Genomic DNA, 20,045 nt, shown 5'->3' on the forward strand with positions numbered 1-20,045 from the left:
AGTTCCCTCTGGAGGGGCTGAAGGAGCAGACCATCTTTTGAGTTCCAGCTGGTGAGCACTTGTAAACTTCCTTTATTTTATATCTACACTGACACATTTTAGTGTGGACAAAATGAGAGTTAGGATATTAACAAGGTATTTTTGTGGCTAAAAAAAACCCATAAATGCTCTAACAGTGGTGAACTGTGTAAAGTTAACTGTCATGGGGTGCAACAATATACTGCAGCTCTAATGTCTCTCTGTTCCAACTTGAGCATTTCAGTTGGAGATTTTATGATTTTGATACTGTACAATGTTGTGAACCAAAAAGAGTAAAGTAGGCTAAGATACTTAGATGCCAGAGAATGGTGAGGAATGCACAGTCATGTATTAGATTATTCTAATCAAGTGGCAGGAAAATTTATTTTAGGTGGTTTCAGGTGAGTGTTTTAATTGCCAGTATAGGTGTACAGGTTTTGGGAAGGAAGGAGTTTTGGTTTGGTCTTGAAAGATGGCAGGGGAGAAGAGAGGGAAACCAGGTGGTTTATTAGAACAGTCTGATCTTTAGTTAACTCCAAATTTGAACTTTTTATACTTTCAGAATTGAAGTGGTGCTAATGGAAATGCTAACTAAATTTGAAAATTTCTATAGAAAGTTGACTGCATTGCAAATGTTGTATTCTTATTTCAGCCTGTGTTAAATCTCTTTTTCAAGTTCAGCATAGTTTTGAACCCTTGTTGCAGTTCAAAGTGTCTTGGATTCAGCAGCTAGGATATGGAAACAACGTACAAAAACATTAAAATGAGTCCTCGTGTAACAGAATCTCAAATCTGTAGTAGGCATTAAGTCGATTTTGAACTGGTTCCCAGAGTCTTGCTCTTCGTGCTTTCTGGTGATTTTCATGCATTAGTAAGGAAGATGTGATTTTTGTTGGAAAGACTAGGAGATAGATGTGATATTTTAACCTTGACTCTGACCTGCCCTATGACTTGTTCATCACTAGAGAAGACTTGCTCACACAGTTGCACCACTACAGTTTTATATAACTGTAGGGCTGGTGCCCTTGTTGGCCATCTTCCAGTTAGGAGTAGTTCTTTCCAGCTTTAACTGCTTTCAAAATAGTGATTAAACTGAAGAAACTCACTGTGATGGTGCAGTAAACATTTCTGTGGAGAGTTCTGAAACTGAATTGGAGTATTTATAACACAATACGAATTTCCCTGTGGTGCATCAAAGATGTATATTAGCAATTGCTAAATCTGAAAATACGCTAATAAAGAGTGTGAAAAAAAGTCTTTGTTACTCTTTCCTGAAGAAAGTGTAGCAAGTAAGGAAGATCTAACTGTAAGAAGAAAAGGTGAGAAGTGCCATGAGGAACTGTTTCAAGGGACAGTTCCTTATCAGGCCTACCTTGTCAGGCCTGTTTCTGGGGTATGGACTAGTCTTGGATCCTGTTCTTGTGATCTGCTTTGCCAGGCATGCAGTTGGGAGATGGATAGCTGGTGGCAAGTCACAGCTACCTTAAAATGGCTCAGGGTTAAGCTTTGCTAATTAGCATTCAGGTGAGGGGAACCCCCTTGTTTTTAGAGGTGGACCTCTGCTTGTGGGTTGCTTTGGGCCTTTTAAACATATTCAGCAGCTTTCCCAGACAGCTTGGGCTGGCACTGCTTGCTTGGCTGAGTTGTCAGATTCCTCGATGACTGCTGTGCGTGGATTTAACCACATACTAAAACTTTGCTGTCTCCGTATAAAAAAGGTAATTTGAGAATATGGTTGTCGTGTTTACAGTGTTTAAGCCCTTAACTTGTTTGCAGTGCCTAAAATTCTTGTTCTCCTGAGTATCATTTGCTTTGGTCTTGTAAGCTTTCCAACAGCAAACAGCAGTTCAGCAGTCCTTTTGTATGCTCATTCCTGAAGTTTGGGTACAGATCTAAACATAAAGTGGTAGGTATTAAGTGTAAAATAGAATGGAGGTATGGGTGGTGAACCCACACCTGTGATTACCCTGCATAACTGCCCCAGGCACCATCAGTGTGTATTTATGGCCAGCCCTGTAAATGCCCACATTGCTCGTCTTGGTGACCCGAGCCACGGTCAGTACTTAGCAGCTGATGCCAGCTCAGGTAGGACAGGATTCCTGATGGATGGAGCATGTGGGTAGATGGTCTGGGAGGACTGCAGCTCAGAGAGGCCCAGGGGCCCCTTCTGAGGAAGCTGCTGCATAGTAGGTGTTCTCCTATCGGGGCCAGCTGGAGGTGGGTGTGACTTGCTGCAGCTGCTCCGACACTCTGCAGAGTGCTTTGGTGACTCAGTACTGGGGCTGGACACTGTGTGAAATGGGGGCATGCTGCTGAGCTGATAAACTGTGTGGGGTTTGGAAGTCTGCACAATGAATTTTAGGGATCTCTTTGTGGGTTGAATAGAATTTGCTTTACAATATTTTGTTGATATAGTAGGTTGTGATTGGCTCATACTCATGTTTGGAAAATGCCTGATAGATTAGATTCATGGTCGTGCTGTACTTAGGCCGCTACAGTATTTAAAAACCACCATTACATCTTGAGCATGCTGAACAGAATGGAGTGATATTGCATCCATGGTAGAGGATTACAGTAAATCAAATGCATTGGTACTTTCTGATGTTTTGAAAGGACTGTTCAAACATAGCTATCTGGTAAATTTTCGTCTCATTTTTTTCCTTGAAGAAGCAACATGATTTCATCTCATAGCAGAAATCAATTAAAATATGTCTATGTTGAACAAAATACAAAAATACATTAAGACATTTTAATGATTTATATCTCAGTAGAAGGCTGTAGTAAATAGAGACTAAAAGAATGGTTAATACAAAAATACTAAACAGCTATTTCACTGCATAATCAGTGTCTAAAAAAAATTGAGACTGTTGGTGTAACTGAGGAGTACAGCTTTGTAATTATGATATACTACTTATGTCGAGAGGAATCAAATGCATCTGTAAATGGTTTTTTGTTGTTATTGCTAGGCATGCGCATCACAAGTGTGTGATGGTTTTAAGTATTGATGTGACGAGCCTAACTTGCCTCCATGCTAAGTCATTCTGCCTGACTCTGAGCATGGAAGATACTTTTGGGGTAGGGTTATGATCTAGCTTTTGAAAGACTGTATTTGAATATGAGACTTACTGTTTTCCTTATTTTTTCCCCCCTTATATCTTTGCAGAGAATAACATACAGTTTTATCTGTTATAGTGTAGGGAAAGGTTTTGAGGTAGTGCTGGTTCAAGTGGCAGTAACTCATGTTTGTGCAAATTGACCTTTAACCTTTGTAGGGTACCAAATACTTTGTTGGTGGTATACCTATTTGCTTTTGTGATGGACAGTTTTTCTAACCTGCAGGGTTAAAGGTGGGGAGAAACAAGTTTGAAATAGTAATTTTGTCACTGCTTGTGTAGCTAGAAGGCTCAAAAGACAGAATTTGCATTATAATGGCTTCATTTTGCACCATACTGTGACATTTAGTCATGTTCTCTATGTGTAGCTCCGGGAAGACTTTGACATAATTATTTTATTTTTTTATTACTCCATTCACTCCTACCTATCAGTCTTTTACTGTACTTTACTGGAATTACGTATAAGATAAAGTCTTTGCTATTTTCAAATCACTTTCACTTCATGTTTAGATTGCTGTACAACTTGTGAAGCTAGTGGTACTTCATGTAGTACCCCTGGGTATTGAGAAATATCTCAGTAGGGGAAGGGAAAATAAAAGCTGGGAGAGTGTTATATTTGCAATATCTAGGTTTTTTTTTTCCTGAAATGTGTAAGAAAATTATTTTTCTTAGTTTGGTGTGATTTATGTGAACATTTAAAAATTGAAAAAAAATCTGTCAAGAGCAGTGGAAGAGTTTTTACTTGCTTAGAAATCTTAGAGAAATGGGAGGCCTTAAGTGCAGGAAATTTAAAATAATATTGCAGAGTGGAATGGCTGTCCTTGTTTAGTTGTAGATGGAACTGTTCAGGTGACTTGAGCTTAGGCACAAATACAGATCTGAAAGATATTTGGAATTATCTCCTTTCTCTCATTTCAACTGCTCAAATGTTTTCACATTGAGGAAAACCAAGTTGCCTTGAAGAGTAGCTGGTAGGGATGCCAGAAGCAGGTGATGGTTTGGGAAGTGCTGCTTTTGGTGTTTTAGAGGTCAGTACCTTTATTGCAGAGACTGAGATGCAGGAGAATTTAGTCTGCTCTGTATGCATAAGCAGAAGTAATTACCTAGAACTAATAACAAGTAATCTCAAAAGAAAACAGCATTGCTTCAGTAAACTTAAAACCTGATTTTATGCATCTAACTATGTAGGCTGTTGATAAGCTTATTTAAATTTTCTGATCTAATGTTGAGGAGAAAATGTCTGTTAATTTCTCAATTGGCATGTTAGGACTCTTAAAAAACATCAAAATTATAAAGGTTGTTTGTTTGCTAGCAGTGGAACAGTGAGAGTTAGACCAGTGAAGGGACGTACTGTATTACTCTAATTATAAAATCTAAGTGAGTTTTATGCTGTGTGAAAAAGAAACGTGCATCTTGCAATACTTCTGCATCTGAACTATGTTGTGATCCAGATTTTGGACTACTTGCCTTCTTCCCTTCCTTCTTCTTCCACCTCCTTAGAATGCAGATGGTTGATTTCTGTGAAAGCACACATGGTGAATAGTCTCTCTCTTTTCTTCCAGGGACCAGTTACTCTCCACAAGAAAATTCACACAACCACAGTGCTCTTCATAGTTCAAATTCACATTCTTCTAATCCCAGCAATAATCCAAGCAAAACTTCTGATGCAGTGAGTATTTGTGATTGATTTTCATCCATGTGTTGCCCTGTTCATACACACCATAGTTTTGTAATTTTGTCTAAGGCAGCATATGCATTCTGCTTATGTTTTCCAGCATCAGTCTTTATTTTATAAACACTCTGTAAACCCAACCTGCAGTTGTTATATGTTTTTAAAGTATTCTAAGGGGCAATCATTAGAGCTTTGAATTACCTATCATTTATTTTAAAATATTAGATTATTTAAGTGACATAGATACAGAAATGTTTTTCATTAACTTTGTGGTAAATCTGAGTAAAATCTGAGATTTTACTTGAAATACATTACACATTATGAATTTTAGTCACTTCAGTATCAAAGTTTTAGTAGTTAGAGTAGTGGTTGTGAAAAATTGCCCAAAACCAAAATTGCTAAATTTGTGATTGGTAGAAAAATTTTGGAAGGATAATAATTTTGAGGGTGTTGTAAGGTGAAGGGAGCTAATGTTACCAATATTGACCTTACTGTATCCCACTATTAAGGGTTTGATGGGAATAAACCAGAAGAAACTATTGCAGAATGCAACTGGAGGATACTGTTCAAGCTGTCAATGAAATAGGTATTTAGAGGCGATAGAAAGCAATGACATGGGTACATAAAAGAGTAAAAATGTAGTTTTAAAAGCAGTGAAAGCTATTAAATTTGTATGTTAAAACTCTTGAGTAGTCTTTTGTCCAACACTGCCTGTATTTTACAGGCTTATGATTCTGCAGATGATTGGTCTGAACACATCAGCTCTTCTGGCAAAAAATATTATTACAACTGCCGAACAGAAGTTTCACAATGGGAAAAACCAAAAGAGTGGCTGGAAAGGTATATGTTTGTACTTGTTTGAATTGTATAAAGAACAAATATTCTCAAGCACATTTCAGAGCAGTTGAGCTTATCTAATAGATTACTGCTATGAAAGATTGTGCTCCAAGTCTGCTGGGTTCTTAGCCTTACTGTGACCTCTGGCACCTCTTTTATCGCTTGACAGTCCAGAGCCTGAGAGGGAAGTATGATTGGTTTGTGTGGGGATGATTTTTTGGGTGTTGGTGTTGCTGTTGTTGGGGGGGTGGGCCCATTGGTTGGTTGGTTTGATGTTTGTTTTGTTCTGGGGTTTATTTGTATTGGTTGGGTTTTTGTTTTGTTTTTTTGTGAGTATTGTTTTTAATGTTTTGTTTTGGGGTGGGTTGTTTGGTTTTGTTTTGGTTTTTTTTTATGAGTTTAGTGAGCTGAATTGGTATATTGTGGGCTTCAACAAGAGTGGATATAAGGAAGTAGTGGCTGGAGTTTGGTACCCTCACCTGTAGCAGCAAGCTCTTAACAGTTTTATTCATCTTATGTAATTTATAGAAGTTGTTATATTGTTAATTAATGTAAGTTCTTACCTAACTTTCGTTTTCTTTTCTTCAGAGAGCAGAGACAAAAAGAAGCAAGCAAAATGTCAGTTAACAGTTTTCCAAAAGATAGGGATTACAGAAGAGAGGTGATGCAGGCGTCAGCTGCCAGTGGGTTTGCCAGTGGAAGTATGTGGTTTTTTACAGCAATATATTCTTGCCTTGTTTGCATTACTGTTTTCTTTTCCAGACTTCAAAAATTGTAAAGCATCCCTTTCCTAAGCTCTTTCTCACCTTTTCATATATAAAAGCCAAAGTGGATAGCACAGTTAACTCTCATAAATGATGTTTCTTTAAATAACTTTATTAGTGCAACACTTGCTTAATGTTTTTCATAGTGCTCCTCCTTTTTGTGGCTTTTACTGTTGAGCTTAATTATCTTCATGGGTAGTTATTTAACTTGCATAATCTGTAGTTTAGTTGGACTGTTGTGATCATTGATACCTACTAATGTCATATTCTGACCTTAAAATAAAGATTTTACATCTAAAAATAATACCCTAATTCAATGGATTTTGGTATCACGGTTTTCAGAGGCTTGTGTATGTTATTGAGAGCATATTTTTACCTCACCAGTACTCTCAGCAAAATCATTCCTGGACTATAAATTTCTGTAAATTAACTTAACTTTAATCTTTGTCAATTTTCTTCTGGAAAATAGTTGTACTGTGAGATTCTGTCTATGTGCTGTTGTAGTTTGGGTAAATTTGTAGTGTAGTTCTCAGGATAGTTTAAAAGTAGAAGCCCAAGTATTAGTCTTCGCCTATGCTCTTTGGATTTGACGAGGTTGATATGTGTAAAGGGGTATTTTTTCTGTGCGCACTGAAACTTACTGCATATGCTAAAATATACTAGATGCAGCAAAAAGGTAGCAGTCATGCATAATACAGTGAGTATTGTTTTTGTGACAGGTGAAAATGTAGGGATCTATTCTCTGTTTGCTTGGTGTGTTCATGGACTAGTATGTTTTAGTTTTTGATCATGTGACCAGTGCAGATTAGTCATTCACATAATATATATAAATGTCTTGAATTAACTGTAAGTTTGTTGTAGTAGTACTCAAGTGAGATGAAGAGGAATTCTTTGAAGGCTAGAATGTGAAACTATTAAATTATACTTGATGTTCAGGGTTTTTGATGAACAAAATAGAAATGGTACAAATTATCTCTTCGCACTAAATACAAGATGGAAATAATACATCTTGATTTAGATCTTTTTTAGACTTCAGAAGTTAACTTGACTGTAACACTCATTATAAAGCAGCCTTTCATCAAAACACAATTCTTAACCAGAACTCTAAATCAAGCAAAAGTCAGAGAAAATGCATTTTGTCAGTGAGTAGAATTAAATTTTTGCCTTTTTTGATGCTGATGTACTTGAGGCTTTTTTAATCATAAGAAGTTCAATCAGCTCTAGTTGTTGGTGTGCAGCTGTATTAATCAGTCACTGCAGACTTGTTTCTAATTTAATCTTTTTTTTTTTTTTTCCTTATTGCAATGTTACTTGGGGAATCCTGAAAAAAAGTGGAAGACAAGCATTCCAGTGACACCAGCAGTATGCTCCCACAGAATATATTATCTCAAACAAGCAGGCACAATGACAGGGACTACAGACTGCCAAGAGCAGAGACTCACAGTAGTTCTACTCCAGTACAGCATCCCATCAAACCAGTGGTTCATCCTACTGCTACCCCAAGCACTGTTCCTCCTAGTCCATTTTCTCTACAATCTGATCACCAGCCAAAGAAATCCTTTGATGCTAATGGAGCATCTACTTTATCAAAACTGTCTACATCTACATCTTCCATCCCTGCACAGAAAACAGAGAGAAAAGGTATGTCTAATGAAATTGTATTCAAGATGATCCATGGCACTACATTGCTTGTTTGAAGTATGTTAGTACTATAATTTAAAGATTTGTTTTCCCTGTTTGATTGTATGTGCTTAGAACCTGATTACTGTTTTGATGTGTTTACTTTCCCCTAGACTCCATTTGCTATATCCTACAAACCTTCAAATTGACACTGAAATTTACTATATTCTGGCTTATTTTGAAAATTTAACATTTCAAATGATAATTTGAAAAATGTGTTTTTGTAGAACATATTTTAATTCTTGTCTTCTCTCTTGTTGTTTTGGATCTTTGCCATTTATTTGAGTTATGTAGTTACACAATTTGAAAGTCATTTTGGACCATTATGTTTTATGAACTGCTGTTACTGTTTGGAATGCCAGTGTGAAACCTTTCAATCAACACAAGCACAGTTCTTACAGAAAGTGAGAGTTTTCTACATGTTTGTAAGAGCTAATCTGTTTTGATTTGTATCTTGAGAAATACTGGATCTTCAGTTCTAAATCTGCTGATAATATGTGTTTCTGTTATCTGATAATACCTTTTAGATACAGTTAGAGTAAAGCGAAGATCAAGACTTCACTGTGCGTTGTTTGTGACCTTTCAGACATCTGTCTTTTAGTTAGATTTATTTCATTATTAGGGTTGAAGAGCTCAGTAAGATTGTGAGAATGAGATGTCATTAATGATAGTGTGCTGCTTTGGTGTAGTTGAGTTTTAGAGAGTGGTATTGTGCAAAAAAAATCTATTTTGAGGGCTTTGGGAGGGAGAAAAGTAATTTTTGATAATCATGTTTTAATTTATGATATAATTAATATGTAATTGTTTTTTGAAAGATGGCTTGTTGCCTGTCCATGCTTGCAAGTTGGCGTAGTTAAATAGTTTTAAAAAGAAGACCAAAACAGACTGTGGTCTGACACTGGTCTTGTACTCTGCTTTTGTGTCTTCCACTTTTGTTTATTAAAGAGTTCAAACTTTTACACGGACTTAAGAACAGCTGGCCACCCAAAATATTCAAACAATAGCATACACTGACAAATACTGTAAGACCATTGTGCATATAAAGCATTTTTATTTTTTTTCTTGGCACTTTGTGCAATTTTTGATTAACCTGGGTTATAAATACTGACTGTAAACTACAGAGGAACAGGTTATTTTCAGCAAGCCTATTCCTATTCAACACTGTAAAGCATGAAGTAAGGTGTACTAGTTCAAGCATGGTTCTTGTTCTGAGTGCAGTAGTTACCTCCTTCAGTTAAGCCTTTATTTTCTGATTGCAGTTTGATGCACTTGCACAAATTACAGTGCAAAACATCAATGTCAAGTGTTCTTTCCTTTAGTTTATCTACTCCATTTCCGTTTCTCCATTTAAAATACACATAAAACCCCTCTTACTATTATTCAGTTCTGACATGTTCTTGATTCTCGTTTGGTGTGCAATCAGATTTCATACTGGGTATTCTTTCAGTGCTTTACTGCACATCTTCATTAATTGAAGAGCTGATGCTTAAAACAATTGAAGGAACTTCCATTCTAAAAACTGTTAAAGATGTTGGCAGAGAGTTCTAATACTTCTTACATACAAAATTAATTTGAGAACATACAGCTGGATATAATATTGAAACAATCACACAGGGCAGTCTTGATACTATAAATCTTACTTTAGAATCCATATTACCATGGATGGTTCCATATTAAATAATTCATTGCATTTCTGTATTCTTAGGTGATTTTTTAAATTTTATATGGTTTAAATGAATATATTCCCTGTAATAGTCGTGCCTCATTGGTCTGTTTCATGGCACTTGACTGTGAGCAAATGTACTTTCTAAGCTTCAGAAAAGAGTGGATTACAGAAAATTAGTAAATGAAGAATTAAATTAGGTGAATGTTGGGCTTGAAATTCTTACTCTAGAAAATGTGAGTTTTGACATGTTGCTTTACCTCTTGTACAGAAACAGAAGAATTCAGTGCAGGTGCTGTCATGATAAAAGGTCATCAAAGAGTACATTCAGTTGACTTTCCTTTTTCTGGGGAATGTTGGGCTGTCTTTTTAAGGAAATAAAACCAGTAAACTTTCTGTAGCATTTTGCATATTTAAATTTTAAAGAAGGGAAGAAGCAGTACTTTGGATGATTTACTGTTACTCATTCTGTCAGAGGTGACTGTGAACCTGCAGTACTTAAAATATGCAGTTTTTAAAGTATTTTTTGTAGCTGCTATACAAATTGAAAATATAATAATTGTCCTGAGACACTTGGTTCAATCTTCTGAAAGTGTCTTTGCAGAAGTGAAAATAGTTTGAGAGGTTTATGTTTACAGTAGTAAAGCAAATAGCCTTTGATTTTCTTTTTCTGTTCACTGACTATGCCATCCCTCTCTTTCTGAAAAAGAGGTAAAACTGTATTTTTTTGCCTATAAAAATAGGTTGGTCCAAATGACTGAATAATATATCAGTAGTTCTTTCTTAAATGAATTCTTGCTTCTTGTGAATGTATTGCTGGCTGCCTTATGCTAGCATATGTGTACCACTGTTTTAATAGTTCTGATTTCAGTGTGTATTTTTTTAAGCAGTAATAGCTTTGAACAGCAGAACAACAGAAAAACACAAAACCCAACAACAATGCTTTTTTCAGCTCAATCTCTTTTGCTGCAGGGGTATGTTGTAGTCCCACAAGGAGATTGAATAAAATCCCTGGCTGAACTATAGCTCAGCTGTTAGCAGTAGTCCTCTGCCCTCAATGGCTGGCAGTAGTAGAGAGTTCCTGGGGAACTATTTGACCTCTACCCTTTGGTTTGAATGTTCCAGTCAGAATCTGCTGCTTCTGTTTGTGCTCACTGTGAGTGCTTTATGCAGGTAAAGTGTGGGGTTGCTTTTCCTACTTTTTGGCTGCTTTATCTGTAGGGCACATCACATTTTTCCTATTTCTAATTCAGAATGAAATGTGGTATTGTCCGTATCTTAACAGTGTGTCTGTCTGTAGGATACTGCTTCTCACACCTTTTCTCCAAGTCTCATCAGGCAGCACTTTTGTTTCTAGTGGAGCAGTACTCTAAAACTTTTGTGAGAACACAGCAAGCTGGCCAGTGCAATGCTGGGTGGGTTGTGACTCTGGTGCTTCTTTTCCTTTTCTCACCCTTGTGGTTTTCTTGTAACACTCGCTAGTCTTTAGTGGTCAGTTATTAACATTGCTTCTGGTATTGTTGCATATTCTTTGGCTGAGTTTTGCAGTTTCAAGTATATTACTCAATTCATTTGTCAGTTAGAAAAAGTTACATGTGAGACTATTAATTTCTTCCAATACTTTATACTTGTTTGCTGAACATTGCTGTTATATTTATTTTGAAAGCAGAGGCAAAATACAAAAAATTCAGTTTAAAACTGGAGTAATCCAAATATGAGAAATAAAGATTTTTTTTTTTTGTATTTTAGATGATTTGAGGGTTTTTGAGAATCTAGTTGCTATTGTTACCGTAGTTTCATTTGGTCAAATGTGTTTACAGAATGCAGTGCTTTTAAGTATTCATGCGTTTTTGATGTGGCTTACGGTCCTTAGTAGGTCAGAACTGAACTACTTAAAACACACAAATGTGACTGTCAGTGCTCAGAGAGCCTAGTTGGTGGACTGTACACTCCAGGTGCTTCAGCACAGAAAATGTGTTCGGATTCTTAATCATCAGCAGAAAAAAATTCTGTTAGCTGTTTTAGGTAGTAGTTTTTAATTCAGTGAAGCAGAGATGAGGTTTATAGGGCAGCAAGATACAAACTTCAGAAAGTTTTGTAATGCAGTTTTCCTCCCACTGAGAGCACATGTGCCTAATAGTTGCTAGCAGTGCAAAGATAACAGCTCAAGCTCACAGTAAAGTGGTTGGGTAATATTGTAGTGTTGACTCCGAAGGACTTCAGATGCATCTGTTTTGTTTTAAATGAGGTAAATATTACATCAGTAGTAGAAGCTATTGGAACACTAAAATGGTTATTTTAATATTTTAGGAATCATCTAGTCAATAGTTGCTATAAATCAGAATAAGAGCAAGCTAGTATATAGCATTAATTAAAACTATTCATGCAGAGAGTACTAGTACTAGTATGTTAGCTGTCAGAAAGAGGGCTGTGAAGGAAAGTCCTTCCTTGAAAAAAAAAGACATTTCCCAGTTTTGTTCTTTTTTCCACATCCGCTTCTCTGTCACACTCATGTGCCTGATGAGCTCAGCACACCCTGGTCAAGAGGAGAATAAGCAAGTTACAGGTGCTCACAGGACTCCAGCAGACAGAGCAGGGTGGCAGAGGCATGGCAGAGGTGTGGGACTGTCAGTGTCAAACATCTTCATTGAAGCAGAGTAGCTGAACAGTCAGAATGCTTTGATTTCCACCCCCTTGCATTCAAGCTTGTAGGCTCAGGGTTGTCATTCTGAATGTCAGTCCTGGCAGATCAGCTGTTTGCTTAGGAGCAAAAATTCTTGTCATAAGGGGCAGAGATTGATGATTGAAGGTTCAGTAGCATGTTTCTCAAACTGAGAAGCTAAGGGTGCTTAGATAAAACTGAAGATCAGTTTGGCACACCTGCTGAAAATGATCTGTCACTTTTTTCTGAAAGGATCATTTGGCCATGTTATTTAAAAATTCCCACTGCTTGGAAGCATCACACCGGAATGTTCCCATTCTAACTTGACCTGGTGTTTCTACTTAAGCAGAAACTTCAGTAAACCTCTTTGCAGAACTTAAAACAAGCTGCATCTTTTGTCATACAGGTTCTTGTCATATGAAATTCTGACTGGTAACTTGGATTTCTTTCATTTTTGTCCAGAAGATGTGATTGTGGGTCACACTCCCAGCAGAGAGGGTTATGAATATAAGGCTCTTCCTTAATCATTGTGGTCTTAAAAATTATTTTCATTGTAAAACGGCTTTTTCCTTCTCCATTTTAAAGTTAAACCACTTATTAGTTCTTCCGATTAAGTTAATCTCAACATCTAATGGGGTTTCTTTTTGCCATCTACTTACTTTGTTTTCCTCCTTTTTTTGTTTTGGATGGCTCTATTTTTTGGTCATTTTTTTCCACATGAGTAAAGTTGATGGTCCAGAAAGTTGTTCAGTTCTATAATACAGTTCTTTGCGTGGGCTGCATCTAACAAACTTGTTTGCATAATTGTTAGAAAGCAAACTGTATTTCATACGTTCTTGCCACAAAGTGAATGGATTTTTAAAGTTTTTTAAAAGCTCCAGATACTGAGACTTTATTGTGCCTAACTTCTTATGGAAAAATTGGTGCAAAGTCATATTTTTAAAATCACAGCAAGTAATTTTAAAAATAATCTAATTTCCTTTTTTGTTATTCAGAGGAAGAGATAAAACAAATTTCATTTAATGAAGTTCTTAAAACTTAAAGAGATTGCAGCATGCTCTTTTTAGTTTTAGTTTTTATTTAATATTTTTATTATTTAAAAAGCTTTGCTTGGGACTTCCATGATAAAAGCTGAAGTTTTAGGTGAAGTTAGACTAATTTGTATAGCATTTGTTTTGAAATTGATGTTGACAGTGAAGAGGCTGCAGCCTTGCCCTGTTCCACTTCTTCAGCCATAGTCTGTGCTGTAAAGCCTGCAAAAGTTGTAAGTTGTTACAAAAAATTTTTTATAGGATTTTATAGGATTAATTTGCATTTTCCATTGGTAAAATTTCAGTTGTCATTTCAAAATTGGTCTGATACTTAATGATTCAGATTAGGTTTATTAATGACTGCCATGTAATCCAAATCCTTATTCTGCAGTAGTGGTGTAGGTTGCTTGTTAAGGACCATGAATTGATGTTGACACAGGTGTAGGGACCAGTATCAGAATTGTAAACTACACATTTTAAATTTGTGGAAATATTTAACTTTTCTCAGCATGCTATGTTCATCTTGACTGTGTTTCATGATGTTTGAGGGCTTTGAGTGCACTTAAGAACTACAGGATTGTATTATTAATAAGCATTTTTTAAAACGCTAATAAACCAGAAAACAGTGTTTAGATGTTGGAAAGTAAACTTAATTCTGTGGCAAAATAAACAATGAAACAGTCTCTCAGAAAAGGGAATTAGGGACGAAAAGAAAGGAATGAGGAGTTTCTGCTTCTATTTGTGGAAAAAGCAGGGGAAATGCATACACTCCAGTGAGTGGTTTCTGGGAGTTTTTGTCAGACAGGTATTTTACCTTGAGGAGTTCTGACTAGTTAAATTAACTTCAAAAGGCAAAACTTGCAGGCTCTGTACAGCATCCTAAATTAAACTGGGTTTTAAGCTTCATAGTTACATTATTCAAAAATGGATGTGAAACTATTTGGAGATTTTGTTTTGTTGTATTTCTAGGATTTAGTATCGTGTCTGAGCCATGAAGTAAAATATAAAATAGATGGGTTTAAATTAAACTAAAGAAAGTTGCGCCTATATACAGCTAAGCTGTAGTCTATATTTTTAACGTGAGTTTCCATCACAGAGGAATTTCTTTTTGTGGAGAAGAGGTAAAGATCACCGGTTGAAATAAGAACAATTTACTGGAAACAGCAATAAGAAATGAACAATAAAAGCAGCATTATTAGAAGGTTGTATAAGAGAGGTAAAAAGTTCATGTATGAACAAAAGCCCACCACGGGGGAGCCACAATATGGGAACTGCTGCCACCTTCTCTGACTGGAGAAAGACTCCCTTCCCCAACCCTGACAGTGAAGTGAGGTGATACAGAATAACTGCCCTTCCTGGCTGCTGCAGAAATTAACCTTGTGCTGGTCAGAGCTAGGATGTTAAATACCCCTTATTCTATACCACCTACATCATGCCCAGATCCTACACCTTCCAACTGCTGTGCTCCCATCTGATTGCAAGATACGTCAGAAGCTCCTGATTAGTATATCTGGAGCAGTCCATACTCACTGTTCATGGTAGCTATAGCATACAGTGACAGTGTCGTTCAGCAGCCAGCGTTTTAAAATTTAACATTACAGGCTGTTCTCACATAAGAAACAAATACCCTTGAGGTACATATGGTGTTTCCCCATCCTTCTGCATTACCCACCAAGTGCACCCAGCTCCTTGAGCAAAAACATGGATGGGTTTGCCTACCTTGTGGATGGGTTTTGCCTTTGCCTGAGGGAGGACTGATTCAAACTGTCTTTCCTAACACATTCTTCCTATGCACCACAGCGACTTAATCCCCTTCTATGGTACATGGAAGTTTTGTTTGAACAAGGCCATCTTGTTTGGTAGAGCTTCTGGTGTTAACTAGTTGGCCTTTGCTAAATGCATCTCCTGATGTTTGAAGGTCCTACCACTTGCTGCTTTCAATGTAGTTTTTAACAGTCTGTTTTCCAGTTCGGTTTTCCCAGATGCTGGTGCATGATAGGGAGTATTATATACCCACTCAACACTGTGGCCCAGGTGTCTGTGAGGCTGTTTTTGAAATGAGTCCCGTTGTCTGATTCAGTTCTTTCAGGGTACCATGTCGCTACAGGACTTGTTTTTCAAGGCCCAAGGTGGTGTTCCAGGCAGTGGTGTGAGGCACGGGGTATATCTCCAGCCATTCAGTGGTTGTTCCTATCATTGTAAGCATGTAGACCTTGCCATAGTGGGTTTGTGGAAGTGTGATATAATCAATCTGCCAGGCTTTCCTATACTTACTTTTCACAATCATCCACCGTACAATGGGGGCTTTACCCGCTTGGTCTGCTTGATTGCAGTGCGTGTTTCACAGTTGTGGATAACCTGGAGATACTGTCCATGGTTAAATCCAGCCCTCAGTCATGAGCCTGTCAGTATGTTGCATCTCTTTCCTGATGATGTGAGATGCCATGAGCCCACTGAGCCAGAAATATATCACCCTTTTGTTGCCAGTCCAGATTCATCTGAGACACTTTTATCTTAGCAGCTTGGTCCAGCGTTGTTGTAGTGTTCTTCAGTAGTCCAACTCTTGGATATCTGCATGACAGACTTTCACAGTCAACTTCCCTACCTGTGCAGTGATGTCTTGCCACAATACAGAGGTTTTCCCTGTCCAGTGCCAACTGGTCTTTTTCCGTCAGTCCAGCCACCCTCACAGAGCATTTGCTACTGTAGGTGACTCATTGTAGAGGTAGAGTGTTGGTCATTTTGTCTCATTCAGTGATACCTAAAGCCAGCTGCATGGCTTTCAGCTGTACAACCTGACTTGATCTACCTTGTCCCTCAGTAGCTTCTGTGGCTTGCCTCATAGGACTCTGTACGGCAGCTTTCCATTTTCAGTGTGTCCCTACAATACAGCAGGAACCATCAGTGAAGATACTGTCACTTTTTATTTGGTAGTAGCTGGTTATGTCTCAGCACACATCCCTTCTCCTCCTCCTCCTCTGATGATGATAGTTTGAATTTTTCATATTTGGGCAAGTTTGTGATGGCTTCCAAGATCCAAGGCTGATTGGGGTTTCCTGTTTGAGTTTGCTGTGTAACCAGAATTACCCACTTGCTATACATAGCATCGGTGGCATCATGTGTGGAAGGGACTTCTCCATTGCACATCCAGCCCAGCAGTGGCAGTCAGGATGCCAGGAGTAGCTGTACTTTGGTACCAATCACTTCTGAAGCAGCTTGAACCCCTTCTTAAATTGCCAGTATCTTTTTTTCAGTTGGGAGGTAGCAGGCCTCAGATCTTTTCTATCCTGACTCCAGAACTCCAGGGGTTGTCCTTGAGCCTCCCTAGGTGCTTTTTACCAGAGGCTCCAGGTAGGGCCATTTTCTTTGACTGCAGTGTAGAGCACATTTGTCACATCTTCTGTCTTGACTGGCCCAAGGGCTACTGCATGATCCTGTTTTGTTTAAAAGTTTATTGTTCAGGAACTCACTTGAAATCATTCTTCCATGTCACATGGTGGAGAGGCCTGACAATCTGACTGTAATCTGGAATATACATTCTTAAAAGACCCACAGCACATAGGAAAGCTTGTGCTTACTATTTGCTCATTGATGGGGACACAGCCGAGGTGTGGGTCAAGATGATCTTCATATTGCTGGAGTTGGGTACTTACATGAAGCACTGTTTGTTCTCCTTTAATTGAAATAATTGCCAGTGAGTTGGCATGTGACAGTGGCATGCTCTGTACAAACTTCTGCCTCATGGATTGTGAGCACTGGACCTGATCTGAGTCTATAGGAGACTGCTTGTTATTTGAATCTCTGTAGATTACCTCCAGCACATCTGATTCATGTACTTGATACCTTTTTTCCATGGCATTCCACCTGCTGGGGTGCACTACTAGATTGTCTTTGAGACAATACTCTTCTGCATGACTGAAGTCACCTCCAAAGGCTGAGTTTGTCTTCTTCCCAATTCCCTTTTCAGTGCCCATGTCCCAGGACAGGGATCCCAGTTGCTTGGCTTCACTACCATTCACAGTTTTGTATCATGGGCCTTGATACTCCAGCATTGGAGCTGCTAGGTCACCAGGGGTTCATTTGACTGGCAGCTGAAATCTTTGTACATATCTCACAACTCAGGGACAGGGATTGGGTCCTTCTTCCTGCTATTGTGAGGGTTCTACTTCCTCTTCATCCCTCACTAACTGAGTTGATATGATCTTGGATTTCTTCTTTTATGTAGGGGCAAGTTCGTCCTCAGGTTCAGCTCCTGTTTGAGTGGTCTCTGCCTGTTTGTTTTCTTCCTATTCTCCCTGAGGGAATCCTTACTATTGAACTATATCTGGTAAAGAGTAGCCAGTGTACTTGCAATGATTTGCTCCCCTCTGGAAAAGTCACACTATCCTCCTTGAAAATACTCTGTTACTTTATTAGGATCCTGTAGTTCCTCAGGAGTGAACTTCCAAACCATTGAAGCAGAGAATTTCCCCCAAAACTGGCCCATTTTCTCTCACATTCCATGCCACTCATGCCAATCCACCTGCAGGGCAGACCTTGTTAGAAATCTCTCTCCTGACTCTAAACTTGGCATGGTCCACCCTGACTCTAAACGTGGTGTAGGCTGTACTGAAGAGACATGGCAACAAGACCATGCTTTTCTTGACAACCAAAGGAAATCCAAAACTCTCAAAAGCTGGTTTAACAGGCCTGAAAGAGACAAAGGGCATAAAAAGCTGGGAAAAATTACCTACTCCTATTCCCCCACAGACTAGGTACAATTTAATGGACCCCCGGAGGTAGGCCCCAAAGGAAGGGTGAAAGAGCATTACTGAACACGCATCCCAAAGCACCCTCATTGTCCCACACGTCGTAAACTGGTCTCCCACAATACAGCAACACAGCAATCCTGATCCTTCTCTTTCCCTGCTCTGAAAAAAGTACCATGGTGGGCACACAGGGCATATATAGGATATACATGTGTAGTATATACAGCCTTAGGTGCCACAACCATGTGAACAGACCAAGCAACATTGTGACTGTTGACTCCCTGCCTAGTACAACAGATGCTTAAATCAAATTTGTTTCAAACCACTCTGGTCAGATCTGATTATCTCAACCCTTTGTTCCCCATTGGGTGATAAATAGAGCTGTTGAGGTTTATGATCAGTGTTCCCCATGCTCTGTTCATTCACTGCTTCCTCCCTCTCCCCTGTGTCAGGCTAGAGAAGAGAATTGGAGGCACAAAAGGAAAAGATTGTAGGTTGAGATAAGAAGAATTTACAGGAATCAGCAATGAAATAAGAAATGAATACTAAGCAGCAATATTAATGAGAGGGTGTACTAGAGAGACAATTCACACTACGCCAACTGGAAAACAGCTCCCTTACCCCTGCCCCTGGGAGTGAAGTGAGGTGGTATAGAATAACCAACCCTTCTGGTTAACCAGAATAATAATATTCTGGTCAACTCCAGAAATTAACCTTGTCTTGGCCAGAACCAGCACAGCTACTTAATACTAACAAGAAATACTTTAATTTCTACCAATGTTTTTACAGGGTTTTGTTTTGCTTTTTTTGGTTTGGTTTCTTTTTGCAGAAACAGGTTTATAGCTTGAATTTCAGTAATAATAAATTAATTTGTGTAATGCAGTGATGCTCTGAACAGTCATTTTAATCTGTGTCCTCTATGATGTTAAATACCAGTTCTAATGTGATGTATATGTAGGTAGTCGTTATCATAGAGATGTATTCTTTTATAACATTTAGTGTTTTGGTTTTGAGTTGATAAACTTCTCAGAAGATAGAAATGTTAGCATTAGGCATTATCCTTGCTTTGTATCCTTTCTCCAGGTTTAATAGGGTGATTGTACAAAAATACCTTTCATAGATACATTTTAACACACACTTAAAATACCTGCAGTAATATAACTATGAAGTAGTGTCTCCATATTGTCTGAAAGAAATAACTTGGCTGTATTGTGTAGATGCAATTCAGTGTGCATTTTTATAGCATAAAAACTCAAACTCAAGCAGTTTTACAGACCTTTTGGAATTCAGTGGTTTGCATGGCATGTTTTGAGTTCTGTTATTCAAGAAATAAGTGAATACCAACGACTGAGTGGTTATAAGGTTTATTTTAACTGCATTGTTAGCTTGAGTTTGCCTTTGATTCAGTGTATTTTCTGTTCAGGACTGCAACATGGGTGAAAAGCACTTCCAGCTGTTTGGTATGGTGGTATGGTTTGAGGGTCAGGTATTTGCTTACATGGATAAATAATACAGGAGTGAGTTGCTTCTTTACTTAAAATAACTTAATACTTAACTGTGAAGACAAGCCCAAATACGTTAAATATGTTTTGAAATTAGTGCTGGCAGTTGCTCAGTACTCTTCTCTTGTTTTGAAATGAGGGTGTTTTGTGTTTTGGAGGTTTTTTAATAGTTGTTTTTCTGGTAAGGGTCTCAAAACTGTAGGTAGCAGGCTTGTACACTTAAGTACTAACGTGTCCCATTGTGCTTGTTTCCCTTGCTTTTGTCTGCCAATGTATCTTGATCTTATTTGGACTATGACAGATCCAAGTTCAATTTAAACTTTACATGTTTTTGTTTAGTATGATAAGATTTTTG

The 20,045-nt window shown here is 38.0% G+C and overlaps 1 protein-coding gene across 3 annotated transcripts in view; it reads left to right on the top strand.

Moving 5' to 3' along the window:
• Positions 1-20,045, top strand: part of WAC (WW domain containing adaptor with coiled-coil) — a 55,445-nt gene that overhangs the window by 15,330 nt on the left and 20,070 nt on the right. For all 3 annotated transcript variants that reach the window (XM_056483084.1, XM_056483085.1, XM_056483086.1), the window contains exons 4-7: positions 4,694-4,800; positions 5,528-5,643; positions 6,229-6,341; positions 7,737-8,045. In XM_056483084.1, coding sequence (XP_056339059.1) covers positions 4,694-4,800; positions 5,528-5,643; positions 6,229-6,341; positions 7,737-8,045 — 645 coding nt within the window. The remainder of the gene's footprint in view (positions 1-4,693; positions 4,801-5,527; positions 5,644-6,228; positions 6,342-7,736; positions 8,046-20,045) is intronic.

Source organism: Oenanthe melanoleuca, chromosome 2 (genome assembly GCF_029582105.1).
Source record: "Oenanthe melanoleuca isolate GR-GAL-2019-014 chromosome 2, OMel1.0, whole genome shotgun sequence".
NCBI classification, from domain to species: domain Eukaryota; kingdom Metazoa; phylum Chordata; class Aves; order Passeriformes; family Muscicapidae; genus Oenanthe; species Oenanthe melanoleuca.